This window comes from Manacus candei, unplaced genomic scaffold (genome assembly GCF_025592945.1).
Source record: "Manacus candei isolate 608988 ecotype Guabito, Panama unplaced genomic scaffold, ASM2559294v1 h1tg000078l, whole genome shotgun sequence".
In the NCBI taxonomy this organism is placed as follows: Eukaryota; Metazoa; Chordata; class Aves; order Passeriformes; family Pipridae; genus Manacus; species Manacus candei.
This window is the reverse complement of record NW_026138126.1, coordinates 1,741,307-1,763,946: the sequence shown is the minus strand read 5'-3', so window position 1 is coordinate 1,763,946 and position 22,640 is coordinate 1,741,307. Positions and strand designations below refer to the sequence as shown.

Genomic DNA, 22,640 nt, shown 5'->3' with positions numbered 1-22,640 from the left:
TACAACTTATAGTTTCATATACTTTAACAATAATAATAATAGGGCAGGAAAAAAAAAGCATCAAAAACCCCCTGTAAATATGTCAGCAGCTATTGCACAGCTGAGTTTTTAAGTGTGGATTTTCCCAATGCAATGAGATGCAGCAATGGATCCTGGAGTTCAATGGGACTGGACTGGAGCTTTAATTAAGCCACTGAGAGACTCATGGCACAACTCAGGTCCCACTGATGACTATGTGGGACATTTTAAAGCCCTGGCAGCCCCACAGCAGAAAAGGTGGGGTTACCCTGTTAACTGCTGCTGTCACAGTGTGGCCAAGCCAACCCCAACTCTGCTGAGCACGTCAGTTTGCTCACTGGGATCCCTCAGGGCTGCACTGCAGGGACAGGGAGGCTGCAGGGATAGAGGGGGCTGCAGGGACACTGACCCTGCAGGGATAGAGGGGGCTGCAGGGACACTGACCCTGCAGGGATAGAGGGGGCTGCAGGGACACTGACCCTGCAGGGATAGAGGGGGCTGCAGGGACACTGACCCTGCAGGGATGGGGGGCTGCAGGGACACTGACCCTGCAGGGACAGGGGGGGCTGCAGGGACACTGACCCTGCAGGGACACTGGCATTTCCAGAGCTGGCAGGTGCTGCTCTGGTGCTTCCCAGTTTATTTGCTGATTGTGATCCTGACCTCCAAGTCCCTGAGGTGTCCTGGGTGGTGAATTCCCCCAGGATCACCCCCTGTGTCTCACTGCAGTCCCATTCTCATCCCCAATGGAATGACCCTCTGTGTTATTGCCCTTGCCATCATCCCATTTCCCTGAAGGAATGAAGGGATGCACACTGAGGGACAGCTCACCCTGCCCTCTCTGAGCTGAGCCAGCATCATTTTCCAGAGCACCCCCAGCAGACAGGCTGTGGCCAAACTAGGGGTGTCAGGAACCCTCTACTCCCCACTCTGACAGGAGAAGTGCCAAGTCTGAGCTGGAATATTGGGTTATCCTTCTTGCCTCTGGTTCTCCCTCCATCCCAGTTACGGAGCTCACATCCCTTCCCTAGAAACCAAAACTGTAAATCTGTAAAACCTCCTCTAAGACACCAAGTTTTTAAACTGTGAAGCTGCAAAATTAAAAAAAAAAAAAACACAACCAACAACTCTGATCCATCATCATGTAAGAAAACTCCAAGAGACACCAGCCTCGTTTTACTTCTGTTGCTGCTGGTATATTTTGTAGTTGTAGCAACATTTAGGAGCTTGCACACAAATAATCTCGTTGTCTGTGCCTGGTTCCAGCCTTCAGCAAACACGACTCCACTGCAGTGACTGTGCCTCACTGACAAAGGATTTCAGCCCCACAGGGACACAGAGTTTGCCAGGACACTTATTCCAGTTATAAAATACATGAAGTTAAACAGAATAAGGTTTACAGAGGGTGTTAATTGATGACAAAGTTCATCACAGGTTTTTTTGAGGCTACAAGTTTCAGTTCTCACCTGCTATTACTGTGTTCACACATTCATACAAGAGAGACATGGCTGAGGTGCTGAAACAGAAATCAAGTATATTAAATAAGGAATAAACTGGCACATTTGGAAGAGTTGTCAGCAGTATCTTAGAGCAAGTTAACACCTTGAACTTCACAAGAAATTGCCAGTATCCTGTTCCATATCCCTTCAAATAGATGAAATGATTCCCACTTAAAAACTGGTGGGGGAAGAATTTTTGAACTGAATGCTTAAAAAACCAAAATTCTTCCTGGAGAAGCAAGTAAGAGCTGTGACAAGAAATGAGGAAGGAAGCATTACTCAAACTTCAGCACCAGCTACAGAGCACTGAAGCAATCTTGTCCAAAAATCCAATTAAATCCTCTGCCCCAGGTCAAAAATCCATGATAAGGCAGCTGGAGAAGCTCAAGTCTCTCTCCAAGGAGTGAGTCATGTCCCAGCAGCAGAGCCCTGGCTGTGCAGGCACACACTGCTCACCCCTGCAAGTCAGCAACCCATTCCCAAAGTCTGATTTCCCCAAAACTCAAATTCAAGATGACTTCTGCCAGTTGCACACAGAGCCAGTGCAGCTCTGAGCATTGCAAAGGTCCTTACAAACCCTGAGGGGAACAGGGAGCCTCCCGAGCACCGAGGGGGCAGAATCCAGGGGCAAGGGGGGCAAACAGCTCTGGAGGCAGGACAGCAGTGCTCTGAAGGTCACCTGGCACACAGGTGACAGTCCCCTCTGCTCCCTGGGCACTGGGTGGGACATGGCAGGGTGCTGCTTTGACTCAGGAAGTGCTGTGAGATCCAAAATGACTGAATGGAGACCAAACCAAAGAGGACTCAGTCCTCCCAGCTAAAAAAGGAATGTCTAACTGGGGAGCTCAGGAGAGGGAGCAGAGACAGGATTGAAGACACTGTCCATTTTCCTAGTTTTTCTGAGGAATTTAATCTATTTTTGACAGCTGCCAAACTCCTCTGTAGGTATTTGGATGCCAGGAATCCAAGGAGGATGGACAGGAATTGCCTGGATAGAGCTGCTCTCACAGCTACACAGATATCTGTTCAAAACCTGCTCATTCCCATCCATCCTTTTGCTCTGTCATGTGAAGAGAAACAAAGCTTTTCATTCAACAACTCAGGCATGAGATGACACTTCCTTTCATAACTGGGAGAATACATGCATTCCCTCCAAGGCATCCACTCCCTGATTTCAGTTCAGAATTAGAGCCAGAACACACTCCAAACCAGCTCTAACAAGGGACAAGGCAAGGAAATATCTTCAATTTTATTTAATCTATATTTAGGACTTGTATTGTAAGAACTCTTCCAAAACACATCTGAGCTGCCAAAGGCTTCAGAAAGGACTTTAACATATTCCTTGTCAGGCTGCTTTGGTGGGTAAGGCACTTCCAGAAAGGTCAGGAACCAAATGTGTGAGGTGAACAGGAGAGGCAAATAAACAGCTGAGCCTCTTTTAAGCCAGAGTTTTTATACATCCTCCATAGTCACCTCTGGGTTAAAATGCAGTGAAAGGAAAGCACATTGCTCCAGTTTTCACACATGCTTGGGGGGAATTCATGCTGACAGTCAGACACCCAGACTGTCCTCTGAGGTCTTTCACCTCGCTCAGGTTTTTCAGTCCTGATGTGAGATGAGTTTTGGATATTTGAAGTCAATATACTGAAATCCAGAAAAAGTTGAGAAATGCATCCCCAGCCCAGGTGCTGACCCACCCACCAGGCACTTTCCCAGCCCTAATGAACAAAGCAGGATCTGTCCCACAAACCTGTGGATGAGGTTGGTCAGGGGCTCAATCAGCTTCTTGCCCAGCCTTGGTTCTAATGGAGTAAGAGCACCAAACTATTCAGAGAGAAGTGCAGACAAGAAAGGGATTTAATAACTGCTTTTAAACAGCATCCAAATGTTATGTAAATTGTTGGATGCAATTGCAGCTCACTGTATTTAAACCAAGCTCTACTAACATAGTTTTCCCCTTTGGTTACATTCACAAACATCAGAAAATATTCCTGGTTTCTTTTTATTCAGAGTTGCTGGTAACCACACCTCCCACCAAGAAAGCCATTTTTACACCCAAGGTGATTTAATGAGAACCCCAATCCTAAAAAGAAAAAGCAGAATACTTGCCAGTTTTATAATCTTAATGAGAACCCAATTATTGGTTGATGAAGTCATCAACTTGAAAAAGAGTGGAGCGAGGGACAGGTAGTTTTTGGGATTGCGTCGAGCCAGCTCACAAATCACATTTACTGCAGCAGACTGCACACCTGGGAAAACAGGGAAAAGCAGGAATCTCAGCAGGGCCTTAGCTGTAATGGAAATCTGTGGTGCAGAACCCCCAGAGCAGGAGCAGCTGAAGGTTCAGACCTGTGTGTCTGATGCTTTGGCCTCATTCCCAGCTGAGGCACTGAAGTGAAGACAAGAATGCACAAGCAAACTGGGAAAGGATTTTATTTAATTCTGGCTATTTTCTGGTGTATCAGTAAGCTGGGTGTCTGCTTTGGGTCCAGTGTGAGGAAAAGCAGGACACTGCCACATCCCTCCCCTCGGCTGTGGATAGCTGGTTGTGGGACACAAAGAGCACCACCAACAATCACCCTCCAGAAAGCTTCCAAACACTGCTGCTTCTTTAAAATGTATTATTTAGACACATTTGAATACAACACAAAAATAATGATTCCTTAAACAACAATCCAACTGGACAAGTTCACTCCCTTCTCATTGCTCACCCTTTAAATGGTCTGCTTTAGTCTGGACAGGCTGGGTGGCCCAGCAGAGAGCAGAACTTCTCTCCAATAGAGTCTTTTTATCTCTGTTTGCAGGTGAGGGATGGGTGTGTTTTGCTTTCTTTAAAAATACTGTCCCTGGAAGGTGCATTTTCCATGCCCACAATAAATTAGTCCAATACATGCAATTAAATTTCTCCCTCTAAATGCAAACACAAATCAAGTGGAGATCCCAGAAATACATCACACATGGAATTCCTGAAACAAGTGGGGATCCCAGAGCTGCATCACACACAGAGTTCCTGGAACATGTGTTTTGGGGCACTGAGGGAACACCAGCACCTCCCAAAGACTGAGTAAAACTGTGAATATGATACAGGGCAACTGCAAATTTCCTGTGCTGCTGCTGGACTGCAAAGACATTTCTGAGGGGCCCAAACAGCAGTGTGGACTCAAAGTTTAAACTAAAAATAATTTTAAAAATGCACTAACTGATGTAAAATTATTTTAAGTATGTCCATTATTTTAAGTATGTCCAGTAGCTGTAGCTTTGTAGAAGAGCACAGGAAACAACAACAAAATCCTAAACCCTGAGATCAACTGAAGTATTTTAAAGTCAAGTTTAGTAAGCAACAAAACAGGAACCATTAAGCTGCTTTGTCCCATTAAGGTTTAATCCACTGATACAGTTTGAGTAGCTCTGGGTTTGAAGAACTGGGCATTTGAAAGGATGTATTTTTAATATGGCAACATCTGTCAGAACTCTGCTGGGTGAACCAGTGCCCCAAAGCTGATGACTGCACTTCTCACCCATCCTCCTCTCCCAGGCTCCACAAGCACACGTGTGGGAGCAGAAGGAATTCCCTCAAAGCCACTCACCGGGATCCGGATCTTCAAGTTTCTCCTTAAGGCGAGGAAACGCAGGACGGAGGGACTCGGGGTACTTGAGGAACACCTTGTACATGATCAGCACTGCCTTCTTCCTGATGTAAGGCTTGGTGTGAGACATCTGGCAAGGGAACAACGCAGTCAGGCCCTGAGAAACTCTGCTTCCAGAGCTCTTGCAGGTCCTTGTGCTCACATCACCCTGGAGAACTCTGTGACTCCAAAGTTCTTGCTGGATGCTCGACTGCTCTTTGAAAACTCAGAGCCAAACATTGTTGTTCAGCACCAAAACTAACAGATATTTCAAGTTGATCCTCTTGAACTAAGTCTGTAAACGCTCCCCAAAATCCCAAGAAAAACAACAGTTTTCACATGTATCAGTTCTAAATTTAACAGATATTTACCAAATTGGAACAATTTCATATTCTTTTATTACAGGGAAAAGTCATTTCAATCTTATCCACTCACCAGAGTCATGATGTCATTTGCCAAGTCCCTGGCAAGATCTGGAGTAACAAAACAGGACAAGCCAGTCAGTGCAACTCCAGTATCATACTGGTTAGGGCTACTCAGATCCTAAAAAAGGAAAAACAGGCTCAAAAATTTAAGATCACACAGGACGTTGAGAAACAATTTTCTCAGACCACTTTTATTCACTCAACACAAATGAGGCAGAGCTTCTGCTTCACAGGATTATATTTATCAACCCCTAACACCTGCTAAAACACAGTCAGCCTGGGGTTTAATAATGGGCATGAGGAACCATAATTAAACAAGAGATGGATGATTGCAACATAAAAGCAATTAGAGAGATGGCACCTTGGTGGGATTTTAGGAATGGAAGTAATTTTTAAACACTCATGATATGATCACCAACATGGTTAAAGTCCTAAAAAATTGGTATTAAACACTAACCCTGCTAAAACAAAGCCCAACTGTCACCAACTTGGCTGGGAACAGGCACTGTTGGTGAGTGCTCACCAGCTTAATCCATTAGAGAAATGAGATTATTTCCCTTCCAAGCTGCTGGCAGCACCCACAACTTCCAGCCCACAAAGACATGGCACAAGTCAGGGTGTGGAACAAGTTTCCTTGGACCTATTTGCAGTCAGCATCCTACTTAGTCCTCCATAATCCTTCAGCTCTTTCTAAGCTTCAGACACTCACATTAATATTTCTCTCTGGGTATGTTGAGCACAGATTACAAACCCAGAGCTCTGCCTGCAGAGCATCCAGGATCACTCCTGCACTGCAGCTGTGAGGGAACAGGAACCTGGGGGAACTGCACAGAGCATTCCCATCTGGACTGCCAGAACTGACTGCCCACATCCACAGAGGCAGCTCCAGGGGAGCTAAACATAGTCAGGCCTTTGGGGTTCTGGGCCATTTGCATCTCATTTGAAAACCTGCTGCAGGTGGTGGGGAATTAGATTCTACTTTAAGAATAATGAAATCTGCTGCTAAAGGAGCAAGAAACTGCAATTCATCCTGGTTTTAATGTATTTTGAGAACTGATAAAGCCTTAAAATATAAAGTTGGGGGATCAATGAAACATGAAAAGGCATAAAAAAAGATGTTTTTAAGAAAAAACTCAAGCACAAAGTGGAAGAAGTAGCCAAGCAAGTGACTGAAATTCAGTAAAGTCAAGTCTCCATAATCAAGAAAATGGAGAAAATTCATATGCAGAGCAGAATAGTTAAAGAGATAAAGGCAAAAGCACTAGTTCTTTAGGGAAGATACTGGATAACATCCCACAGATCTTTTTTAAGCAAGTTAAAGACATTTTGGCTCCCTAGATGGTAAAAATCTAGGCACAGCTTGTACTGGATCAGTCAAGTTTTAAAGCAGTGATACTTTAAAAAAAAATTGAACTTAAGAGCTTTAAAAACAATTGTGATCTGAGGAATGGGAAAATTATGCTGTAAGCCAATAAGTCTGAAAAAATCAGGTGATAAAGCTCTGTGAAAATGAATACAACACTTGGGTACACGAATACAGAACTTTACATACATTCTGCACCATTTTTACCCCCAATTGTACCAAAGTCTGATCTGTTACACCAGGAGAAAGCAGCCCTCACAAGTGGGAATTTTGTGGAGCTGGTGAGTGCTCCTTTTCCTTCAGGAATGGGGACATTTTTCCTACCCATTACATTCTCCCAAGGGCTGCCTGAGAGACCAGCGAACGTAACAAAGTTCTTGCTGTCCCCACTGTCTGTGCTGAACAGACACAGAGATGGAATGAGACAGCACCAGGGAGGCCTGGGGGCTCCTGAGGGTTTCAGTAATCCCTCAGCCTGTGCAATGAGAGCAGACTGGAAATCAAGAACTCTACTTAAACACCTCTATGTTCCTGAAAGAGAAATACTTGTACAGATGCAAAAATACAAGCAGGGAGAGAGTGTAGCAAAACAAAACGAACTGAAGCAAAACATTTACCTTTCGGATCTGATTAGTTGTCAACATGATGACATCAGTCCCTTCATGAAAGCACTGGGAGGCAGCCAGGTAACCAATGCGCTGGGCAGGGCAGGAGGGAAGCACAGCTTTGGTTTAGAGGCACTTTACACAGTGTGTAGGTAAAAAACAACAGGCAGCTTTATAAGCAATGTTAAAAACATGAACAATTAGGTTTGTGTAAGAGAAAAGGCATGACAGGGGTTTCTAGGAAAGGGGAAAGAATAATCTCAGACAAGTAACATCTCTAGTGATAACACATCTGTTTGAGGGATAACAAAACCACCCTCACCTTCTCTACTTCTCTACAACACACAGGTTCAATGACCACCAAGATGTACAAATAAGGTAGGACTGTCTACCACATTTACTTTGTCTGTATTGACTCCTGACTTTCAGGGACTTAAGCCCAATTTGGAAATTATTCCTTAGGAAGCAACATTCCACCCCCTGTTTGGTGAAAAAGCATGAAACAAATCTTTCAAGAAAAATTATAAAGCTATTACAAAATAAAACATATCTGCTACTAAGAACCTCAGGTGGTGTTCACACAAAAATACCCTGCTTTTTAACACTAAAAGAATCTGACAGCTGTTGTCAAACACCTGGCAGAAGCAGCCTAGAGCAGCAGCCCAAGGATTCCCCACTGACTAGAAGGACACCCAGTCAAGAAGTAGCCTGGCCAGGACAGCTGCAGGGAAGAGAACTCACCTTGAATGTAAACTTGGATGCACTCATGACTTCAATGATGTTGAAAGCAGCCCAGCTGATGTCATAGCCCAGCATCTGTAACTGTGAGCAGAGAAACCAAGAGAACAAACTTCTGAAACCAGGGACTTGAGGAAACAGGTCAAGATACCTCTCAAAACTGGAGATGTAACAAGAGGCTGAAAATAATACTGCACGACATGTCCAGCTTATGAGTACTATTACATTCTACAGCATTCACAGGAAATGAAAGATGTCTCAAAGTTCCACCAGAAACAAGTTTTAAACAGTCTGCATTAATTTCAGACAACAGAGGTTGTGGTTGCCCCATCCCTGGGAGTGTCCAAGGCCAGGTTGGACAGGGCTTGGAGCCACCTGGGCTAGTGGAAGGTGTCCCTGCCCATGGCAGGGGGTGGCATTGGATGGGTTTTCAGGTCCCTTCCAACCCAAACCAGTCTGGGATTCTATGATATACAGTTATATAAGTATTGGTGTGAAGGGTTTGCTTCCTGGATTTATTTTAAAATAAAACCCAGAACATAATTCTTTACCATCATTTTTGTCTTCTCCATGTCAAAGGACCGAGCAAGGAGAAACAAAACCAGTTTCAAGTGCTCATGGCACTGTGTGATAAGAAACAACCCAGCCTAAAACAACCTTTTTTTAGAATTGTTTTAATTTTAAATCAGGTTTGCTCCCTGATCCATCACAGTAAAATCCAATTGTACCAAACAGAACAGGAACATGCAGTCTCTGACGTCAGACCTGTGGAGTGTTGTCCCTGCACTCCGACAGCCTGAGGAGAGCAGGCCCTGCCATCCCAGGCTGGCAGCAGGGCAGCAGGACAGCACAAACCCAGTGCCAGCCCCTGGATGCCAGCAGGGCACTCAGTGCATCCCAGACTGGCTGCAGGGCAGCAGGACAGCACAACCCCAGTGCCAGCCCCTGGATGCCAGCAGGGCACTCACATAGGTCAGCTTGCAGACGGCGTTGGCCTTCACTGCGATGTTGTCCTGCTTCAGCTCCTGCTTGATCTCATCGATGCACTGTGAGATGTATTTGGCCTGAGGAAAACAAACAAACAAACAAACAAACGTGGGTTCCTTTACCAGCTCTGGAGAGAGGCAGAAGCAACAGAACCCAGCACCTGCAAGCACCAAATCTCACACTCATACACAATTCAGGACACACTCAGTTCTGAGGGAATTACCTGTTAAAAAGAACCATCACAATTCTGTGACCAAACCAAAAGTGCACTGAGCCCTTTCTTTGGTGGTTTCCCTTCTCCTCCCTCTCCCTCACAATTACACTGCTCAGTCCAGAGCTCTGCATTCCAAAATTTGCAAAAATAAAGTTGTTCACTGGAGATTTGAGCACCAGGGGTCTGAACAAAGCCCAGTTCACCATTCCTGGAATGCTCCCTCACCTCTGGGATGCCAGAGAACCTGCTCACTGCGTGACTAGAAAAAACTGTGTCAAATGCTATTAATAAGCCACACATTTCAGGGGACTGAGGAAAATATGCTGAGGTACTCCACTTCTGGGCCCCCTGCACATGATGGCACTGCAGGGGTGCACCCACAACCATCCTCCTGCCTGAAGGGATAGAGGTGCTCCTTGCCTTCCCCCAGCCCTGAAGCTCCATGGAAAGTCATGAACCACACCCAGTTCATCTTAGTTGAGCCCTTTTGCCATTTACTCATTTTGACAATAACAGTTATTTGTATGAATTTCTCAGCACTTCAAAGAGCCAAATGTCACAATGTTTACACTTAAATATTGGTCCTTTGTGTCTTTCCAAACAATCACATCTGTGCTTGTGGGAAGGATGTGGCAAACGTGGGATTTAAAAATATCTGCACAGATTTTACTTTATAAGCAGGGTTAGCTCAGCCAGAGATTCTTCCAGTTCACAATTAATTATGATTTAAGTGCTGAAGGTATCTGCTACAGAAAACATGAAAATTGAAATGCAGAGAAATAATCTCTTCTGAAAGCCACATATGCACCAGGGCATTTCACATTCCATACAAATAAATTAACTGCCAGAGGAACCAGGTCAGAGACAGATTACCTAATTCCCAAATAAAACCCTGCCTGAACACCACTACCTTCCACCAAAAAGATATTTTCAACATAGAATTTGACTGCCCTGAAGAAATTTCAGGTATTTCTAAATGCCTTTATTTGGGATAGAAATAGTATCTCTGCAATGGGAATTTTCACATTAAGGGAGGGCACTGGAAACACCAAACAACCCTTTTTTCTACACGATTCCCACCTGTCTTCCTGGATACAGGTGAGTGGATCACACCTGCCAAGACTGGGGATGGCATTGCCCCCAAATGCTTAACAATGTCCAGGGGACTTCACCCAGAAGCAGAAGATTTGGGATCCTAAACCTGAAAGTGATTCAGGTCCAGACAATTCACAGGGGACTTGAAACTCTTGAGCTTAAACTAAAAAAACTTGAGAGCAGAAAATAAATACTGGAACAAAGATGCTGAAAGAGGGACTTAGGAAACATGCAACTGATCCTCAAACACATTGTACCTGGCCTTGAATATTTTATGCTCCCAGAAGAACAGCTGGAACAGTGTCACAGAATCCTCCCCGTGTGGATCTTGTTGCCACATCCCGGGCAGCGAGGCCAGCACTGGATCTCAGTGCACAACACTGACACAGGGGCTCAGTCCTCCTGGCCATTATCAGAAGGCCTCACTGTCCTTTCCCACTGGATCTATCCCCAAACTATTCAAATATGAGTTTAAGCTTCCCAGCAGCTTCTCTGGAGGCAAACAGAAACCACTGTGTGAGCAGGGAGGGGAAATGAAGATAACCTGATACAGAAAAGTTCTGTAGTGTGCAGCCTGGCACGTGGAGTCACAGCCCCAGCGTCCTCCAGACAAATCCCTGCCTGCCTGTCAGCCAACTTCTGCAAAAGTCCATTACAGAACTCACAGTCAGATCTGAGACCACAAAAAAAAGGGATTATGAAGAGCAGAAAGAAGTCCTTCCAAAACAGCTGTACTTCAAATCCCAAACCACTACAAGGAATGACAGCCCCTATATATAGAAAGCTTTATAGGATCAGCAGGTATTAACTTTTTGTTAATCTGGTGGAGCAGCACTGCCCTGAGTGAGCAATATGAGGAAAACTGATCTATTTAGTCTCCCACTTAAATGTGAAGCCAAATCACCACACCCAGCCAGATTTAACTCCCCCATGAGCACGGAGGGAACAGAGGTGTGAGAGGATCCTCAGTGAGGCTCTGCCTCATGGAACTGCTGCCCTGGGCACAGCACCAGGCAGGACCTGCACCAAAGCACTTCCCTGACTGACCCACACCCTCAGGCCCCACTGCAGCTCCTGGGTGGGGTCAGACCACCCGGGAACAGGGAGAACAACCACCCAACGCAATGAAGTGCTTGGGAGAACCCCCCTACACACACACAGTTACATACTGGAGCAGGACAGAATCTGGACATCCTTCCCAGCATTGACTGTTTCTGCATAAATCCTTCTAATACAGGAATTTCCTGGTGTGGTAACTAAAATAAATACTTCCCAGAATATCACTGGCTCAGTTTTTCCTTAAACGGTTTTGAAGTCCCATGAATCACAGAATCATTAAGGCTGGAAAAGACCTCTAAGATCACCACGTCCAACGCTTGTTACTGTTCAGCACTAACCCCTGTTAGTGTGCCACATCCACATGATGTCTGAACACTCCCAGGGATGGGGACTCCACCACTGCCCTGTGCCAGTGCCTGACCACCCCCTCCACTGAGAAATATTCCCTAATATCCAATCTAAACCTCCCCTGGCACAGCTGGAGGCCGTTCCCTCTCCTCCTGCCCCTTGTTCCCTGGCAGCAGAGCCCGACCCCCCCCCGGCTCCCCCCTCCTGTCAGGGGGTTGCAGAGCCAGAATGTCCCCCCTGAGCCTCCTTTTCTCCAGGCTGAGCCCCCCCAGCTCCCTCAGCTGCTCCTGCTGCTCCAGCCCCTTCCCAGCTCCGTTCCCTTCCCTGCACACGCTCCAGCCCCTCAATGTCATGAGGGGCCCAGAACTGACTCCAGGTACAGCCTCACCTCATCGTTTATACTCGCAGTATTCATTATATTATCAATATATTTTTTAACTGTTAATTTGTTACTAATCCTGTGACACTGTAATTTGAAGTCTCCTCACACATTCTGGCCTGGGGACTGGGGAGCCTCCTGAGTGCCAGCATTTACAGCCCTCTGGCCGTGCCCAGCCAGCCAGCTGAGGGAGTGAGGCAGCTTTTCACTGCGGTGGGAGTGAGGACCAGCAGAGCCATCAGGCACAAGGCCGGCAGCAGGGGCAGAGCTGGAGGGCTCTGAGAGCACCGGGGAAGGAGCTGAGAGGAGCTCTTTTATTCCTGCTCGGCTGCCAAGTGGGAAAGGAGCCTTTCCCGGCTCGGTGGAAAAGGCTCCTTAATGAAATGCTATAGCAACCAGTGGGTGATTGTTCTCCCTGCCTTCCCTCCACGCAGGAGCACAGAACAGCCCGGAGCAGCCCAGCTAAAGTACAGCTGCAGATGGGAGCTGAGATTACTCAACAACGCTGAGCAAACAGCACGGTCTCAACTGCACTGCTCAGTGCATTCCACCCAAGAGATGCTGTAGGCATTTTATAGCCATTAACAAGATACAGAAGCTGTTTTTAAAATAAGTCCAAATTCCTCAAGAATTCCAAGATCTCACCTTGAAAATATGTGCATTTCAATGAGTGTGAGTGGCTAAAATAAAAAGGAAGGTATCATGACTCAAAGACACAGTCCCTTTGAAATGAAGGGAAAGTGGGTCATGGTAAGAAGCCAAAATGTCACTTTACAGGATTTTTCATTTCCCAAGCCATGTTTTTTGAATTAACTTTGAAAAACACTAAAACCTTATTCCAAGCTCGGGCCAAGACAGAACCTGGGGTTTACTGACAATTTCAGAGACATTCAGGAAAGACTCATAATTTTTTCAAGCAATATGTGAACCAAGTTAAAAATCCCTAATCTGAATAACAATTACATTCCCAGGAAATGTGACTGTCCATGCTGTCCTTGCACCAGCTCATGAGAAGACACTGAAGACTGGAATGGAGATCACTGCAGAACCTTTCCTGCCCACTCAGGGTTACAGTCCAGCAAACCAAATGCACTTGATTTGAGAGTCAAACTTGTCACTCACTGCAACAGCCCTTCCAACCCAGATAGAAGACCAAAATGTCAGTAAATATTAGTCCTTCTTTCTCTTGCTCTTTCAGGATTAAATACAGTGTTTTAAGGAAAGGATTATTATCAGTGAATGCCACAACAAGCAAGGTATTTTCCAACGTAAATGTGTAATTACACCATTCTAAACCATAAAAGTTTGAAACAATTAGAACGTAAAATTAAATAACAAGCATAAAATATGATGTTTCTTTTGTTTTAAACACTGTAGGGTTTATCAGTTTTTGGTAGGACTTTGAAATGAACTCCATGAAATCACGCTGAGCACAAGCACATGATAATCTCACATGAGAGGAAGATCAACTTCCAGGAAACCAGCAACAACCACCCCTCCTATTTCTCTCTTCTTTCTCTTTATAATAACCTTAAGAAACATGACCTGTGGGACACGGGCCATGTGACATGACCAGGATGCTTCACACCAAAGGCAGCTACACCCCAGACACCTCCTGGAGGTGAAGCAACTTTCAAAACTTGTTCCTGCCTCAGGCAGATCCTGTTACAGCTCAGCACAGCTCAGCTGCCAGCTCCTGCCTCAGGAAGAAGGCTGGGAAGAAATATGGATCACTTGCCAGGCTTCTATCAGGCCCCCCAAAAGCAGCACTTCGTTCCAAACACCACTGAACTAGTGAGAATGTCTATACTTAGTGTTTGCAGTCCTTGGACATGAGCACTGTACCACGACAGCACAGAGCTGATCAACTGAACTAACAGCCAAGAGCATGAAAAAGAAAAGGTGCTGCTTTCCACTCCCTGGAAAGCATTAGAAATCAACATATTAGATGTTAAGTAAAAATATTACATTGTTTAAATAATGTAGGAAAAGCTCTTTGGGACAAGTAACAAGATCCTTTGTTAAGATTTCTCCATGGTTGGGTAGGAAGAGAATTCCAAGGGTGCTCCCACACACTCCTCAGCCTCACTCCAGCAGAGCCACGGACCAGGCAGAGCAGATGAGAACAGCCCAGACTGGGAGCAGCGGGTGGGAAAGTGCCCTGAGCTCATTCCAGCCAAAGTCCAGCAGTGCAGAGGGCACCGAGTGCAAGAAAAAGCTCAGGAAACACGTTACAACTTGAAAGGCACCATCCCACAGCCAAGCTTATCTTTCACTCAGCTGCTGATAAACAGGGTGGCTGTACATGTCCTAACACGACTTTGCCCTTGCTCCCCAGCTTTCCAGGGATTTATGCACCCATCCTGAGGTAAGGATGCCAGACAATGTGCTGTTCTCCTGGGTGACACACCCTGGAGGCACCAGGGTGAGCCTCTGCTGGGCCATTTGCAGCAGACTTCTATATTATTTATTAGAAACATGATGCATTCCCCAGTGCCCCTTGTCCATTCCAACACGGCGAGATCGCAAGGCTCCTTGGCCAAACAACACTGAGGAAGGAATGCAAAAAGTCAATTTACAGATTTTTGTTTTCCTTATGTTTGCTGGAGTTATACATACAACTGAAACCTGCCATGATGCATCCTAAACTGACCCATAAACCAAGAAAAAACTTTGATCCAGAGAGATGCTGTGCAAGAGCTGTGCACCAGTTTCAGAGCAGATACCAAATCCAGACCAGCCACCACAAAAGGCACCACAAAACCACAGTGACCTTCTGAACAGGTACATAACACAAGGGGCGGGTTTCAGGGAAGAAACAGCTGCTTGTCCAAAGTGAATCCAAGCCAGACCCAGGCCAGCACAGGCACCCAGACAGGCTGAGCACGGCAGCACCAGTGGCACTCCTGGAGCACTGGGGTGTTCCAGCAATTCCCCACAGAGAGCTGCTTTTGGGTGGTCTATGGAATCCCAGAACAGGTCAGGCTGGAAGGGCAGTGTGTGTCACCTGGTCCCACCTCCTGCTCCAGCAGGGTCACCCCAGAGCACATGAACTGTGTTCTGGAATATTCCCAGTGAGGGACACTCCACCCCTCCCTGGGCAGCCTGTTCAGAGCTGGGTCACTGCCCAGGGAAGAAGTTCTCCCTCCTGTCCAGCTGGAACTTCCTGGGCATCAGCTCCTGCCCGTTCCTCTCGTGCCATTGCTGGGCCCCCCAGCAGAGCCTGGTCCGTCCTCTGCCCCTCCCTGCAGCCCCTGACATACCCTGGGGAGGGCCCCTCCCAGCCTGCTCTGGATGCTGAGCAGCCCCAGCTCCCTCAGCCTTTCCTCAGGAGAGAGATGCTCCAGGCCAAAGGTAATTCAGTGTTTCACACAAAAAAGGATTTCAGAGCCATCCTGACCCCTCCCAGGCAGGTTTGGCCAAGGTGTCAACAGTGAAGGGGGAACCAGCAACCCCCAAACCCTGGTGTGAATCAGCAAACAGGTACCAGCAGCAGGGGCTGGAGATGGCCCTTAATTATCTCCAGAATGATCAGTCCCTTAATATAAATACACCTCCCATCTGATCACAGCATTTGTTAATTTAATTGCAGCAATTAAACAAATCCTCGGGGCCCTCTGCTGTCTAAACCATATCTGAGCAGACAACTTTTAAGAGAAGTGCATCAGATAAAAGTGCAAATACAACACGTACTCAAAGTTTTATTTTTACCTTACTTTGCAAAAAGCTCTGCAAGTGTTTTTACAGTAGATTTTTCAACTTGCTCATTCCAGACATCCCTCTGTGCAGTTTGGGGCTCTGATAAAGTCAGGCTTCATCACAAGCACGTGCTTTGTTGGATGCATAGGAAACAGTCACTTCCTCCTAGGGAACTGAAGTAGCTATTGTTGCAGAGACTCAGCTGACTGGCATTAGTTCAGAGGGAAATATCACAAAAAAAGATGCTTAATGATGTACTAATACTATGTAAAAATGGAACACTGAAAAATGACAAAGCTGTAACAGCCATGAGAACTTTACAGTTATGGAAAGGTAAGGAGGATAATGAAGAAAAACACTGTTGGCACCCATTGCTGACTTCTTAAATTGAGCACAAATATTTGTGTCATTAAAGTAAGTTTGTTCACTCCTCCCTGCTGTACAATCACACCATTCTTTCCAAACAAAGGTACACTCTCCAGGCTGGAGCTGACTCAGTGATAGCTTGGAGTGATGGATTTTATACAGCCCTGCCATGAAGACTGAGCCAACCAGGAGAAAGTTCCAACACTCCCACACCGACACCTCCCTCCATTTACACACCTTTTACCATGGGAATCTCTCAGTGGAAGTTTGCAGTTTTGAACATCTAGGTCATCACAGAAACAACAATATAAAAAGGAACAGCTAATCCAAAACCAGCACTGAACTCTGTGGTTTACAAACCCTGACTGCTCAGCAACTGAGGGGAGCTGCTATGACCCAAACATTCTTCCTGCCCAGTTACACTCAGGATTCAACAGGACTCACTTATTTCAGTTAATTCAGTTACTTTGAACATTTGCTTCTCATTTAAAAAAAGCACCACCTTTATGAGCTACTACCACCCCCACTAACCATGTTATTTTCTGCACCTTTTACCCTACTCCAATACCTTTATGCTTCCTGCCACCTGGATTTTAGCAGACTCTCCTTTACATTAGGAAGCGTTTCAATGATCAGAGGTTTTTAATAACCTAAGGAACACAAACACTTCTTTGTAACTGGTCCCATGACTCTGTTCTGTCTGTAATGCTGCCCTTGCTGCTCTTTACACGGCACCAGGAACAGGACACATTATCAGGAACACTCCCAAGTGAAAAATCTAAAGGTACTCTCCCTACACAAGTGTATTCTCTAACCCACACTGTGGAGGAAGAGCTTTTTAGTCACTTGAGTGGCCACTGATGACAGGAAATCACAAAAGGCCGCATTTTCTGCACTCAGCACTGGGACCAAGATCTGCATCAAAAAGCAGCAAATAAACAAGTCTCTGAACATGATCACGGTGCAGAAATGGAATTTATATCTGCACTGTACTTCCATTTTTCGGGCTGTTCCTTTCCTGGCCCCACTAAAGGCACAGTGTATGGCCACTCCATTCCTTAGGTAGCAGAAAGCTCTTCCCCTGCCCTGGGCCTGCCCAGGCACAATATTTACTTCCACACGTCTGGATCATTTCAAACCCTCAGCAGAGACGGCTACAAAACAACCTGGACTGGGAACAAAGCTATTAGCCCCACTTATGCCACAGCCAATTAAGTAATATTTAATACAGGAGAAAGCAAGAAGCTCATGAAAGGCAGCACTAATGCAAAGCCTCAGCAGCTCGTGTTCCACGCTCCAGGCCCTGTCTCTGTGACAGGGCAGGTGGGGCAGGACACTCACACACATCCCAGACTGCTTTTTCCCCACTGGTGTGAGGTCCTTACCCAACCCTCTTTGTGTATTGTTTCTATTTCCGACTTTGTCTTTCCCAGTGATTCAAAGAATTAACAATGGCAACCCCAGAGCCACTCGAAAGTGGGTGGAATAATGAGCTCCCTTCAAAGATATTAACACACCCCCCCCACACAGTAACTGATGCTGCAGAGCCTCAAAGAGCATCTGTCAGCACTGAACGGCACAGCCTCAGGCACCAAGAGGCTTTTTGGCATTCCTCAGAATTCCCTGAGCATGTTCCATCCCACATCCCTTGCCATGAGATCCCAACACTCCCCAGTGGCCGGGGCCCAGAAGCCACAGCACTGAAGGCCTCTGGCCTCGCTCCTGACAGGCTGTGCCCAGACTTCTGGGATGTCATTTCTCCAAACTCCTCAAGACATCACTTTATCTGAGACATGTCAGAGGAGAAGCTGAAGTGTGCAGTGGAGCACAGCAGCCCTTTATTTAGGGGAAAAAGGGTTTTTAACAATGCAAGTCCCCTGTCCTTAGGTAACCTGCTGCCAGGTTGGGAAGCCCAGGCTGAGCAGTGAAACATTTCTCTTCAGCATTATATCAACGACTGACATTAATTCTTTTTCCAAGCAGAAGCATGGATTGCTCCTTTCACTCTTCCACTTGCTTCTGTACAAACCAGCTTCCTAAATGTAAACCAGCAACAAGATACTTATCACCAAACACCACACAGAACAAAATTAATGTTTTAATATGCTTTTCCCTGAAAGGATCAATTAACAGAAACACAAAGGGCTGATCCTGGCACACAAAGCAGAGTCTGAGAGAAGAGGGAGGTGATTTTCTCGAGTTATGAGAGAAGTGTGCAGACATTTCATGCAGGACTTTTTTAATCCCTTCTCCCTCCAGAAGTGTCCTCCAGTAAATCAAAGACACCTGAAGCAGAGGGCTATGGTCTGGACAGGACAAAGCACCTGATTAACATCTCTGTTTCTGTTCCTTTATCATTTCAGTTTTATAAAGGAGGCTCTCACCACAGCATTTGACAGGAGCTTCCTCAGTGGGAACAACCAATTTCCTAACTGTGAACACAAAACACTGTGCAAGAGCCAAACAGCATCACAGGATTATCCCACCCCTTATTTCACATTTAGGAGAACAGACAGCATCTATCAGTTTGGAATAACTTGGAAAAAATCCAGTATACTTCTAACAGCCTGGAGTTCAAGCTGAGTGTGCTGTGTAGCAGATCCATAAGGAGTAGGCACAAAGTGGGAGAAGTTACTCCATGGGGTACAAAACCATGAAAGACTCACAGCTTTCACGAGCAAAAGGATTCATTTTCCAAAAGAAAGGGAGAGAATGAGGTATTGGAAGTGAAAGTTGGGAGAACACAGTAGGATCAAGTTGTTCTTGGAATGTCTGGCTTTCCCTCAGACTTTGAACTGGCTCTGGGAAACACCCCAGGGACTGAAGTGTTGGAAAGTAAACACGACGTGTCAAACCCGGGAAGGAGCTAATGCTGTTCTGCCACCTCATCCTTCCCTCGGCCCGTGATGCAGCTCCAGATTCCCTGGCAAACTGGAAAATGCACAGAGCAAGTCTGCCCAGCACAGTGACTGTGTTAACCACCTCATCCCTCTAACCTCACAGCCTTCAGCTGCAGTGGTTCAAACTCAAAATAACTGGCTCAGCCTTGGACACAGACCAGGAAGGACAATGGGAATGCCTCGGACAGGGATTAGGTCCTGCAGAGAGGCTGGGAGCTGCAGGCCAGGCAGCTCCAGCACCCTCAGCTCCTCTGTGGGCTGAGCAGGACACAGAATGTATCAATAAAGAGCTACACCTCCCATGGGTGGGAGATTTGAGGTCCCAGCAACACGGGGGCAATCACAAACCCAAGAAGCAAGAGCACAGTGGGGCTGTCAAAGAGCTGCACTGAGGAACCCACGTGTGAGACAAGGGGAGAAGCACCTGGTCCATCCCCCACTGCAAACACAGCCTGGAGGGGACAGGGAACACAAACCACTCACCTGCAATGGGACCTGGGCAGGAAGGGGAAAGGAATAAACCTTCCTTGCCCACAAAGACAAGGGGGAAAAGTGATGGCAGATTTTTCCGTACGATTAAATTCCAAAAGACAAAACTCAACACCTATAAAAATAACTAAATCAGAAACCAGAGCAAAAAATCACACCTTCATTTCTTTCTGTGTTGTTTTCATTTAATAACCACTGTCCTTTCCAGAGACAACTCTTCACGGAATAACTCCTGCTGAGCTGAGACCAACAGCAAACGTCCTCCCCACCACACTGCTGCTTGTTTAAAACAAATGTACGGTTCTGGATAGGACAGACTGTGTGTCTTAAGCTTAAACACTTATCCTTGAGACACACAACTGTTGGTTGAACAACTACATTCAGTACTGGAGCAACATTTCATAGATACAGTGAACAATGGAAGCACTGTAGGAGAAAAAGGAAGAATTTTTGCAGCTACTTCCTCCAAAGGAGCATTCTGATTTTGTAACATCACCTGAAAGTTAGCAAATGTCCCTGACCACTGCCTGGGAAGCATTTAATCCAGGCCCTAAAGCTCAACAGCAGGTTTCCAGCTGAGCCAGGAAAAGGCACAGTCCTGTGCTGTTTGCAGCCACTCCCATGGAATTAAGCAAACTCTTTGAAGGATTCCCAAACAGTCTGTGCCACAGAACACACACATTTCACCAGCCACACGTCTTAATGAGCTGAACACACCCTGAATTTGGGGGTTAATTTATGCTGTGCTCATGAGGATATAAAAAGGAATTATCCCTACAGTTATCTATTTTGAAATCTTATCACTTGTACTCCAAATTAAAGAGTTTAAAATGTATTGTGAGAGACAACACTTTTGCTCTGATGTCACAAAATCCCAGAATGTGAATATATTGAGTAACAGCTTCCTTCAAATACACAGAGCCCTATAAAATTATCCAAGCAGTGTTCTTTCCTGACTCCAAAGGACACCAAAGCCAATGCATTTTAATCATTTCTTGTCACAGACTGAAAACAAGCTCAGAGTGGCTCATGATGCACAGGAATCTGCTCATTCTGCACTTGTGCTCTTTAGGAAGCTGTTTGTGACAGAATTGTTTTACAAAGGAGAACAGCACGTTCAATTCTTCTCAAAGAACTGGGGTCACTAGTCCTGGACCAGCCTGGACCTTCATCAGGGGGATCCTCAGAGGTCTGCCCTAAGCACAAAAGAATAAAGCAGGTTTACTAAAAGCAGCACAACACACAAACTGCTGTGGGGAGTGCTCATAGGAACACAGCTCACCAGGGCCAGGTTTGGGGAGAATATTAGACTCATAACAAATCCGTACAGAAATGGTTTTTCCACTTCTCTGTCATGTTTCCCACATTTTGCAGGGCAGGGTTTTCCTCTGCCACCAAACCAACACCCATAAATTTAAGGTACACTAAAATAAACTTGATTCCATGATCCCAATGGGTCCCTTCCAACTCAGCATATTCTATAAAAAAATAGAAGTTTCCAAGTGTAACAACACCTTGTTCTGTGCACAAGGGACTTAAAAACCATTTGAGCAGTCCAGAGATTTTGAAAGTTCTATCCTGTGTTTCAGCCCAGCAGCACCAGCAATGAAAAAAATCTGTTTTCCAAGTATTTAATCTAGTTACACGTTCACAACTTTTCCAGATGCTTTGGACAGCTGATACCACTTGGATATTGTATTTGTATAAACAGACATTGTAGTCTTATTTTTTTCAGCCTGTTACTACCAAGAGCAACTCCCCAACACCCCAGCAAAGCCCAAGTGTTACACCAGACATAAAAAAGCTTCTCTCAGGTGGTGATTTACTTGAAGATGAACATCAGTGACATCCTCAGTGCCCGTTACCTCCCAGTCACCATGTGACACCTCGCTGTGGAGTCTCACATAACACCTTCTTGATGACTAATTATTTCACCTATACTAATTTCCTGATCACGTGCCTCTCATACCTGAGGGATAAAAGGCCGACACATACAACTGATTGCTGCTTAGAAAGAGCTCTGAGAGAAGGACATTTCAGTCAGAAGATGCACAACACAAATAACCTCAAAGCTGAACTATGACTGAGCTCAGCTCTCCTGTAGATCAGCTTCATGATGAAGAATATATAGTTGCCTACACGTGACTGTGGGGCTATGGAGGAAGGAATTCCTCTATATTATTCCTCGATATTCTTCATGTATGTGTGTGGATACGTGTATATATATATATCTATGTACATCAGGGACCTCAACGCCACAATACCACACTAAATGGGAAGGCGAGCACCAAGCGTGACCCTCCCTTGTGAAGTTTCGTGCTCTCTCCCAGCCTGTCTCTCCGTCCCCACACCCCGGCGTCACCTTCCTCCTTCTGATTCCCGCTTCCCCCTTCCCCGAACCCACACCCGCACCCCAGACACGGCCCCTCCGGGCAGCGAGCGCGACACCCCCGGCCCGGCCCTCACCTCGTCCTCCTTGTGGTTGCGGATACCGCGCACCAGGTCCTGCAGGTTCTTGTCAAACATGCGGTCGATGCTGCCCTTCACCATCTTCAGCGCCATGGCGGCGGCGGGGCCTGCGCCGGGCTGAGGGGGCCGGGCCCGGCCGGGGTGGGGGGGTGGGGGGGCCGCCGCGGTGCTGCTGCCGCTCGGAGCCGGGTGCGAGCAGCCGTGCCGGACGCTCACATGCCGGGGGGCTCGGAAGGGCTCAGTGGGTGCGGGCGGTGCGGCCCCGGCGGGCGGGAGGGCGGGCAGGGCAGGGGCGGCCCCGGCCGCGGGCACAGCTCCGGGCGGCGCTGGGCTCCGGCACCGACAAAATGGCGGCCGGTCA

General features: G+C 46.4%; 1 protein-coding gene across 2 annotated transcripts in view; it reads right to left on the bottom strand.

The window, feature by feature from the left end:
- AP3D1 (adaptor related protein complex 3 subunit delta 1) overlaps nucleotides 1–22,640 on the bottom strand; it is a 42,789-nt gene extending 20,149 nt beyond the window's left edge. For both annotated transcript variants that reach the window (XM_051810576.1, XM_051810577.1), the window contains exons 1-9: nucleotides 22,277–22,640; nucleotides 9,243–9,338; nucleotides 8,278–8,358; nucleotides 7,549–7,629; nucleotides 5,579–5,686; nucleotides 5,105–5,234; nucleotides 3,627–3,766; nucleotides 3,268–3,341; nucleotides 1,485–1,534 (exon numbers count right to left, since the gene is read on the bottom strand). In XM_051810576.1, coding sequence (XP_051666536.1) covers nucleotides 1,485–1,534; nucleotides 3,268–3,341; nucleotides 3,627–3,766; nucleotides 5,105–5,234; nucleotides 5,579–5,686; nucleotides 7,549–7,629; nucleotides 8,278–8,358; nucleotides 9,243–9,338; nucleotides 22,277–22,372 — 856 coding nt within the window. In that variant the 5' untranslated portion in view covers nucleotides 22,373–22,640. The remainder of the gene's footprint in view (nucleotides 1–1,484; nucleotides 1,535–3,267; nucleotides 3,342–3,626; nucleotides 3,767–5,104; nucleotides 5,235–5,578; nucleotides 5,687–7,548; nucleotides 7,630–8,277; nucleotides 8,359–9,242; nucleotides 9,339–22,276) is intronic.